A 10,217-nucleotide genomic window follows, 5' to 3' on the forward strand; every position below is an offset into this window, starting at 1 on the left:
ACGGTTATGTTTTAATTATCTATATAAACACATAATACATTCCTTTTTTTTTTTTTCATATTCTACTATTCTACTCTATTACTTCTTTTACTCTCTCACTCATTTTGCTCAACCTCTTTGTACAGTTTTGTAAAATTTCAATTTTTTGTGATTATGGATGAGAATTTTAGTAGTTTTACAAATATGTTAAATACTCCAAATATAGAAGATTCATCCTCCTCACAAAATCAAAACCCCCAAAATTTTTTAAATTACCCATTTTCTGGTATTCCTACAAATGTGCAAAATTTAATGAAAGTTAATACTTTATTTTTTAAAAATAACAAAATTATTTTTAAAAAATTATTTTATTTATTTATGGGATATGAGTTATGCATTATTAAAATAAATTTTTGATTTAATTGTGAATCCATGCTATTATACCTTATGAAATGTAATCCATTGTAAGTGGAAGTATAGTAAAAGAGAAGAAAGTAAAATGCTGATGTGACACGTGCATTACACTCTAAAGAGAGTGTAAACCATCGTGGATTCTCTAATCCTATGATAGAATAATTATTAAGATATAATCAACTAGACTGGCCGAAAGCCTAAGCCACAACAAATGAGGCAGTTTTTAATTGTCTGTGGCAGATCATGTTACATAAGTTTAAATCAAGGGATAGTTTTAGGAACCTTGAGGTTTCTGATAATAGCAGCTACTTCTCTTGGAAGTTACAGAAATCTCTCTTGTCAAGTATGTTTTGAGAACAATTGGTGATATAAGCACAACTTGATAAAACATATTTATATCTGCTTATGAGCAAACAAATAACCAATTCCGTTACGTATTCCTGAAGAATGAGACACTTTCTGAGTATTTCTACTACATGTGCTAACGTTAGTGCTGCAAAAAAACTCCATGATCAACAAGCTGGGACTTGGGAGATTCAGAATTCCATGAAATGCATCCCATCAACGGCAGCTTGTCAAAGAGGAGCAGCAGCAGCAGCAATGTTGTTGAACAATCTAATGCAGCCACTCCTCCGCAAGTACCCGTCATCTCAATTCCAGCTCTCATTCTACGCCCCAGTTTTTCAGTTCTTAACAGGCAAAAACTACCTCAGACTAGGCCAACAATTGCACGCCCACATGGCCCTCCGCGGCCTATACCCCAATGCATTTCTCGCTGCCAAGATGGTTGCAATGTACGCCAGCTGCGGCGATATCAACTCCGCTGTGCAATTATTCAGCGCCGTTGAATACCCGTCTACTCTTCTATTCAATGCAATTATTCGCGCGTTTACTTTATACGGAGAGTCCCATACGACTATCCTGATTTATAGTCAAATGCATTCTCTTGGTTTGCGCGGGGACTATTTCACTTTCCCATTTGTGTTGAAGTCTTGCGCGGATTCATTGTGTTTTGAGATGGGAAAGTGCGTTCATGGGCTGAGTTTGAGGAGTGGTTTAAATTTTGATATCTATGTAGGGACTTCCTTGATTGACATGTATGTCAAATGTGGTGCACTCGATGTTGCGCGGACGATGTTTGACGAAATGCCTGTTAGAGATACGTCTTCTTGGAATGCATTGATTGCTGGGTATATGAAAGATGGATTCGTGAATTCTGCTGAGGGGTTGTTTCGGGCTATGCCCAATAGGAATATCGTGTCTTGGACTGCTATGATTTCGGGGTACACCCAGAATGGATTTGCGGACAAGGCACTGGGATTATTTGACGAGATGATAAGTCGGGACACAGATGTGGTGAAGCCCAATTGGGTGACGATAATAAGTGTTTTACCTGCGTGTGCACATTCAGCTGCGCTTGAGCGCGGGAGACAGATTCATCAATATGCCAGGGAAAGGGGTTTTGACTCCAATACATCAGTAATGACGGCTCTTATGGCCATGTACTCAAAATGTGGCAGCTTGGCTGATGCTCGTGTATGTTTTGGTCGGTTGAGGCCAAATGAGAGGAATTTAGTAGCATGGAACACTATGATCACTGCTTATGCATCTCATGGATGTGGCAAGCAGGCGGTTTCCACGTTCGAGCAAATGATTGGAGCTGGGGTTCAACCTGATGCAATTACATTTACGGGGCTGTTATCAGGGTGTAGCCATTCTGGCCTTGTGGATGCTGGATTGAAATATTTCAACTGTATGAGATCAATGTTCTTGGTTGATCCAACACTTGAGCATTATGCTTGTGTTGTAGACCTTCTGGGCCGTGCTGGACGATTGGTGGAAGCTTATAATCTCATCTCTCAAATGCCAATGCAAGCTGGACCAAGTGTCTGGGGTTCCTTACTTGCTGCTAGTCATAAACACAGAAATTTAGAGATTGCAGAACTAGCAGCTAAAAAGTTGTTTGTCTTGGAGCCTGCTAATGCTGGGAATTATGTCATGCTTTCAAACATGTATGCAAAGGCTGATATGTGGGAAGAAGTGAACAGTTTAAGAACTCTATTCAAGTCGAAGGGTGTGAAGAAGACTCCTGGGTGTAGTTGGACTGAAGTGAACGGAAAAGCACATTTATTTCGTTGTGGTGATACGTCTCACCTTCAGACAAAGGAAATTTACTCCTTGTTGGAGGAGCTACCAGAGAAGATCAAGGCAGCTGGTTACATGCCAGACACTAGTTTTGCCCTGCATGATGTTTCTGAAGAGGAGAAAGAGCATTATCTCGCTACACACAGCGAGAAGCTGGCTGTTGCATTTGGGCTTCTTAGCACAAGCCCTGATACTGTCATTCGTGTCACAAAGAACCTTAGAATTTGTGGAGACTGTCACATAGTCATCAAATTCATTTCTAAAATATATAGACGTGAAGTCATTGTAAGGGATGTTAATCGGTTTCATCATTTTAAAGATGGATCCTGCTCATGCGGTGATTATTGGTAAATGCAGATATAGTTGCAGTTTTCAGTTCACTATAAGTTTTCTCAGAAGCTGGATATTCGCAGGTCCTCTTTTGGAGCTTTTTGCAAGGAAGCTGCAATGTTGCATCTGGATTGATATTAGCTGCTACGAAGCAGAGAAATTCGTGGTTTTAAGATATTGAAACAGTATGGGAGACTTATTGCATTAGTGTTCAAGATGAATCATAAAGCTGAAAACTTTAGGGGGTAGAATGGCATCTATTTCCAGATTCTTCTACTTCACGCTTGCAGGCCATAAGAATGTCTATCCTGGACTGTAAAAACATCATCTTTGGTATGTAATGGTTCACTGGCGAGTTCAATATCATGATGACCTCTAGAGATGATACTTATAAGGAAGGTCATTGTCTTCATCATTCTAAAGATGGTTTTTATTTATTTGGACACGACAATTCCTCGTGATCAGATGAATCATCTTGTGGATTGCAACTGGAGGAGGTATCAGCTTTCAAACTCGTGGTGATGTACTTTGTCCTTTGGGCAGACTATCCAGATTCTAAGTACAAGGGCAATTCAAAGAATAAGTGTTGGAAGAGTGAAGAATTTGATCAGCTGACTGGTGATTCCTGCTTCGAGAGCTTCAGCTGTGTGACTGTGGTTCATGCCATACCTGTAAGTTTGCGAATTGCTTTCTGTCAAATAAATGCATATCATGGCGACTTTATGGTGTGATATCTTGAATTTTCTGCTTCTTACTTCATCTAGTTTGAATAAGGATGATAATGGGATTATATAACTTAGGGTCATTTACCAGGATATTGGTATTTTATTGCAATTTTAATAAGTGCTTCTATTCCTACTCCTATAATAGGAAAATTGACTTTATGTAAAGTCATGTTCTTTATCATTGAAACTTTTTGTTTCTGCTTATCAACTTCCATACGTTTTAGTATGCAATTTGGTTCATTTGGGACTTGCTTTCACCGTACTGGCTCACTTCTAGCCCCTCAATTGTTACACCCTGTTACAGTTCTGAGGTATATCGATGATTGTAGGTTGTCAAAATTGCAGACTGGGGAAACCTGGAGCCTGGGATGTAGTTTCCATTTACATCCGTTTGTGCCTTGAGTGTTAGCTTCAACTTTGTAAACCGGTTCATCTGACAAGCCTACAGCCTAGTTAATGATTTGAAGTGTAAATGTTTGTTTTGCCAATTAGAATTATATTACAATTCGTGAAAAGAGATGCTAATGTAGTAGCTCATTGATTAGGTAAATTTGCCAAGAACTATGAGATGTTAGAGTGGGATCATGTTATTAAAGATTGTGTACATTCTGCTCTAATCAGAGATGTTGCAAGTTTGAAGCAATCCAATGCAAGTATTTTTCTGTCCCAAAAAAAAAAAAAGAACTTATTGCAGTCGAAATATGCAGTCGCCACTTATCGTTCGACCAAGTGTTTAGCTTGCATTGCTATTTATATACTTTGTGACATGAAGCTTCGGTCTAAGCAGCTGAATTTGAAGTTGCATTTACTTTTTTTTTTTGGTGAAGTATATTTCATTCATAAATTGAAAGCCAATATAAATGAGAACGTCAGAACACTGAATTTGCAGTATGACAAGAAACACGGGAAGGGATAGCACCCAGTTTTATTGGCCGAGAAAAACCAAAAATAGTTTGCCAGTTAATCAATTGTCCTTTTTCAAAATCTACGACTGCAAGACAATTTTGTGACTTAAGGCGCTTGGAAACTTTCTAATCTGCTGTCAGTACTGACTCGGGAATGTATATGGTGAGCAATTATGGTGATTCATGTATGCTGAAGCAGGAAAATCCATGTGTCTGTTGCATATACAACATGGTCTACAACCAAGTCTATACAAGCATTTGCCTCTCAACTATTTTAAAATAATAATGATACTAATAATATTTGAACAGCAATCTAACAAGAATGTAAGGCACAGGCTCGTGTCTAAAAACATGAAACACTATCAATCTAGCAAGAATGTAAGGCACAGATTCATGTCTAGAAATATGAATCACTTGGGTTAACACAAGACTTGGGAATTAGTATTCACACTCCCATTTTAGCCTCTGGCACTCCAATTCACTCAATAAATAATATACCTCCAACGAATATTAGAGGCTAATTGGAGAGTGCAAATATTACTTCTCATGAACATATATGTCCCCTTTTAGATAAGTCAATTGGGTTAGTGGAACTCGTTAATGAAATTTGAACAGTTCCATTTAAAGTACAAATCCGGAAAAACGTATAGTTAACACCGTGACTCCTCAACCGGAACGTTTGTATAAGTACAGGAATAATTCTCCACCTTTTCGCCATTTCCTTTAACCTTGGTCCAGGATATTCGCCATGTCTGGAACAAACTTCGTCTGCAGCAAAAAGGGAATGGATGCATAACAGTGTTAAAAAAAAGGGAATTTTTGTTTAGAGTTCAAGGGAAAAATGGATTCAGACACGAAAAACACATCATAATGTATCCTTTTAAAAAGAACACCAGCTCCTAACCAAGCAAGGGATTATTAAAATGTATCGTTGTCAAGGGTCATATTTCAGGCAGAAATCCAATACTACCTCTCTGTTTCAATAACCCTCTTCATTAGCATCAGAGTCAAGAAGACAGGGACCATAGCTGCAAATAAATGCTTAAGAGTGTGCCCGCTCACAATGTGATGAGTCCATTTGTAAATTGGTTTATCAGCTGCTTCTTCAACCTTAGCTATAACATAAAACCCTGTGTATTGTGCAGCAACGTCCTAAGAAGACAGTATAGAATGGCAACTAAAAGTAGTACAAAAAAGAAACATCTGAATCAAGAATGTTACAAACCTGCAGCCCATAACCAATACAAAGAATGTGTATACATTGGAGGCAACAGGATAGTCATCAAAGGAATGGCTATGCAAGGAACAAACTGGACCAATGCATATGGACGCAGATCATCAAAAAACCTAAGACAGAAATGTACGTACAGTTAGACCACAATTCAAACTCAAAAAGTTCAAGACATAATTTCAGTTGAAATGCTGCTTCCACTTCAGTTATCTACAGCCGTGAGAAAATTTTAGAGTATAAAATGCTTAACGCAAAAAAATGAAAGGAAAAAGAAGATGGACACCTCTCCTAATGCTACCACAGGCAAATTATCCAAGGCTACATGTAAACAGAAATAACTCATGAATGTAGATTCAATCATCACTGCCTATTAGCTGTAATAATCGATTAGTAAGACTTGAAATATATCATGCACTCCTTGCTAAAAGAGAAGCACTTACCACCAATAGAGAATGCTAACTATACCAGTCAAGAGCAGAGGAAGAATTGATAGAGTCCCCCATTTTTCATCCACTCTTTCAATAATGAAGATTGAAATGATGGAAGTGAAAGCAATAGTCATCTGCGGCAATTATGGCCCTCACATTAAAATAATAACCAGAATATATAGCTACAGAATTATGGCCTATCTGAGAAATCCCAAGTTTCATCGCAAGAAAACTTACAGGCAAGCGGTCCCAGACAAGACGAGCATCATTTGGTTTGAGATGATAGTAAGCGGATCCAAAAGCAACAGCTGTAACGCCAATGAAAAAACATGTCCAACCCAATAGCTCACCTTGTGATCTTTTGGCACCATTGTCAGGAACATCACAGTCAACTCAGCAAAAGGGGAGCCAAAAAAATTTGAGAAAATGTGACATATTGACAGAAATAATGATAAAACATTATACCTTAGCCTGAAATAGTTCCGATAATAACAAAGTATAAGCCCAATTGCGCCAATTACAAAAAAAGGAAAATTTGATACCACATTCAGCATGTTCGGTATCCCTGTTAATCATAGCACACGTTATTTTCTATGAATGGACAATACAGGCTCAATCGCGTTTCAAAGTGCAGAGACAACTTGAGATGAAGTATATTACAGCCCCTCAATTACAGTTTAATAAGTTTCTTTGAACATAAAACATGTACATAAGCTTGTGGCAAACATGGAAAGGATGCAATTACATGTACTTTGAGCATCTCCAACAGCGATGCAGTTTTCCTTGTGCATACAAACAGGCCCAGAATAAAGCCAACCCCTAAAATTCCACTAACCAAACAAAATGAGTTAATATACTAGATAAATATTCAGTACCATGCAATGCTTCTCCGGTAAGGAACAAATCATGACGCACTCATCTGGATGCTAGGATGCGCAAAATACAGGTCTGCTTGAGTTTTTTTTTTTGGCATAATTTGAAGGCAAAAATACTAAAACACACGTACTTTCCAACTTTTCGTGCCAGTGAATACTGAGGCTAGAAGTATAACAAATTTCGAGCAGACCCACGTTTACATACAAAATCACACAAAAAATAAAAACGAAATTGAGCAGGGCTGGAGCCCTAAATTTAGCATATCTCAAGCATCAGATTCCGACGATTCGACAGGACAAGAATCATAGTAGGAAAGGTTTTAGGTGCAAAATAAGAAAGAAATTCGGGGGAAAATAGAGAGATATCTTTACCAAAGAATTCACGCTGATCAGCAAAATCATGGTATTGTTCGGACTGGGGAATTTTCGGAGTGACAACCATTAAAACTATAAAACACAAGATTGCTACTCCCCATACTAACAGAGTTCGTTTACTCATCATCTCCTCTGTCTTTTTTCTTTTCAGATTTCTTCTTTCTTTCTTCTCTCCTCTAATTTCCAAACAACCATAATGACGAGGGAGGAAGGAAGTTTCCTCAGCTAATACGACAGTTTGGTCGTCAGCGCGGTAAACTTGTAATTCAGCTTTCCGTTGAGGGGTTAGTTTGTCCAATTCCCTCTGTCCAATGTACGAAGGGGAACTTCCGAGTTCTTACCAAGGTTCCGTTCACTTCGAGCCACGCCTTCTACAGTTCTACTCCGATTTGTATTTTTTTAAATAATATTAAAATAATAATAATAATATTTAGTGTTTGGATTGAGCAGTGTATCGGGAAAATCGCTAATTTAGTCCTCAAACTATTTCACTAAAGCTGATTTGGTCCCTCAATATTTTATCGCATGAATTAAGTTCCTTAATTAAAATTCTTGTGCCAATTTAAAACCTATACGGTATTGCCGCCCAAAACACACATTTCTGTACATAAACCAACGGCGAGGCAGGGGTTTTTTTGAAAGTACACAGTAGGATTTCTACGGAAAGCAAGACAGCAATCATTTTGCATCCAAATTGGGAAACCTTTGAGTAGTGAGAAAATAGAGGAAGCAATAGCTTTTGATCCCTTACTTTCAAAGGTGAAGATAATTGCAAATTCTTGGGATCCACGTGAAATGAAGGTAAAGGAAGTCCTCTTCCCTGGAAGAAATGGGCAGAAATAAATAACAAATTTTGTTATGACATAAGAAACTTCTTGAGGGGTGAAGGTGAAGGTCTTCTGAGCGACCTTGCTACTCGTATATGTGGAAGCGGGGTGTCTTCTTGGATGGTCGAGACCCTGCCTTCTCTTTCAATTTTATTACTAGAAATTTTGGACTTTCGTTGGTGGATTTAGTCAACTTCAGTAGCTCCAAGTTGGCTAAGGAGTTTAGTTGGAATTATGGGGAAGAAGGTGCTACAAATAAAAATGATGTGTTAGAAAGACGACTTAAACAAATTCGCAATTTTCTGTTCATTTTGTTTATTTCCTTGGGTGTTCCGGTCCTTAATATGGGAGATGAATGTGGTCAGTCTTCTGGGGGTTCTCCTGCATATGGTGACAGAAATTCCTTCGATTGGAATGCTCTAAGAAGTGGCTTTAGTATCCAAACAGTGTAGTTTATTTCTTTTTTGACTTCACTGAGAATAAGGCGAAGTGATCTTCTTCAGAAGAGGAATTTCTTGAGAGAAAAGAGTATTGAGTGGCATGAAAGCAACCAGGCTCCACCAAGATGGGATGACGCAGCTAGCAAATTCCTAGCTATGACCTTGAAGGGCCAGTTCTGAAGATATCGAGTCTAACTTTGTTCCTAATGCCTGTGGTGACTTGTTTGCTGCCTTCAATGGCGCAGATCTGTCAGAGAGCATTACTCTTCCCCCACCTCCAGCAGATATGGTATGGTTTCATTTGGTTGACACGGCCCTTCCTTTTCCTGGATTTTTCACAGCAAATGGTGCTCGTATCGAGAATGGGTTGGCCACATATGAGATGAAATCTCAGAGTTGTGCTTTATTTGAAACCAGAGTCCCTAATGATTGGTTTCCTCCAATTTGGATGCAAAATGATTGATGTCTTGCTTTCCGTAGAAATCCTACCGTGTACTTCCAAAAAAGCCCCTGTCTCGCCGTTGGTTTCTATACAGAAATATGTGTTTTGGATGGCGACACTGTATAGGTCCTAAATTGACACAAGAAATTTAGTTAAGTGACTTAGCGATAAAATGTTGAGGGACCAAATCGGCTTTAGTGAAATAGTTTGAGGACTAAATTGGTGATTTTCCCTAATGTATTTGAGATAAAATAATTTGTTTCGTAAATTTCAATCACCTTCTTATCTTATCAATTATCTTTTTATCTCACATACATTACATCACAAAAAAAGTGCTACAGTAGTTATTTCAAATAAATCTTCCAAATAAACTTTTATCCAAACAAACTCATTAACACTTGGTTGACCTAAACTACAATTTGAAAGTTCTAATGTCCAAACATATATATTAGTTTTTGGATTTTTTGAAGGAAAAAGAAACTTTCTATCCTTACTAGTTTTTGGTTGGGACTTGGGACTCAAGTGGTAGTACAAGTTTTTTGTTTATACCTTTCTCTGCCTTTTTGCGAAGATTAAGGTGTAGTACAATTCTAGCTACAATGCTAATGTATACTAAGAATGTATGCATTAGGAATATTAGAAACATCTCAAAAAGTGTAATATTTACAAATTAAAATTGAAATTTACTTGTGTATCGTATTTATGTATTATATATATATGTGTGTGTGTGTGTGTATGACATGTTGTAGGAAAGGTTTTAGTGGAGGTCTCCTAGATGGCTTCCAAATCTCTCATAATTTTGTTTTGGATTGTTCATTTATTTTAATACATAAATTTAATTAAAAAGTTTGAAATAGTGATTTACAACTAATCTTATGACATTCAAATTTAAATTTTAAAATTTAAAACTTTTTAATAAATCATTTATAGTTTGTTTTTAGACTTTAATCCCTTTTTCCTTCCATAATTGAAGAAAATAAATTTGGATAATTTGATTAGGCCCATAGTAAAATCATTCATCCTATTACAACTTTATCACTTTAGCTCATTTTACTCCTTGATTAATAAAGATTGATTTGCCAAATATGAGGAATAATGTGA

The 10,217-nt window shown here is 37.4% G+C and overlaps 2 protein-coding genes and 1 pseudogene across 4 annotated transcripts; 2 read left to right on the plus strand and 1 right to left on the minus strand.

Moving 5' to 3' along the window:
• The first annotated feature begins 630 nt into the window (after nt 1–630).
• Nucleotides 631–4,236, plus strand: LOC113726742 (pentatricopeptide repeat-containing protein ELI1, chloroplastic). Its single transcript, XM_027250614.2, has 2 exons — nt 631–3,539; nt 3,923–4,236. The coding sequence occupies exon 1, from the start codon at nt 841–843 to the stop codon at nt 2,887–2,889; it is 2,049 nt and encodes a 682-aa protein (XP_027106415.1). The 5' UTR covers nt 631–840; the 3' UTR covers nt 2,890–3,539; nt 3,923–4,236.
• A 602-nt stretch (nt 4,237–4,838) lies between these two features.
• On the minus strand, nt 4,839–7,781 carry LOC113726744 (uncharacterized). Of its 3 annotated transcripts, none has more exons than XM_072075118.1 (8): nt 7,405–7,781; nt 6,903–6,987; nt 6,623–6,722; nt 6,395–6,515; nt 6,170–6,291; nt 5,724–5,845; nt 5,469–5,628; nt 4,839–5,266 (listed from the first exon to the last, which is right to left on the minus strand). In XM_072075118.1, the coding sequence occupies exons 1-8, from the start codon at nt 7,432–7,434 to the stop codon at nt 5,149–5,151; spliced, it is 858 nt and encodes a 285-aa protein (XP_071931219.1). In that variant the 5' UTR covers nt 7,435–7,781; the 3' UTR covers nt 4,839–5,148. The 3 variants fall into 3 exon arrangements, with proteins under 3 accessions (XP_071931219.1, XP_027106417.1, XP_027106416.1); XM_027250616.2 differs by having other exon boundaries at nt 6,903–6,976; nt 7,405–7,544; XM_027250615.2 differs by lacking the exon at nt 6,903–6,987 and having other exon boundaries at nt 7,405–7,780.
• Nucleotides 7,719–9,272, plus strand: LOC140035547 (isoamylase 2, chloroplastic-like; annotated as a pseudogene).
• Nucleotides 9,273–10,217: the final 945 nt, after the last annotated feature.

Source organism: Coffea arabica, chromosome 2c, assembly GCF_036785885.1.
Source record: "Coffea arabica cultivar ET-39 chromosome 2c, Coffea Arabica ET-39 HiFi, whole genome shotgun sequence".
Taxonomy (NCBI): domain Eukaryota; kingdom Viridiplantae; phylum Streptophyta; class Magnoliopsida; order Gentianales; family Rubiaceae; genus Coffea; species Coffea arabica.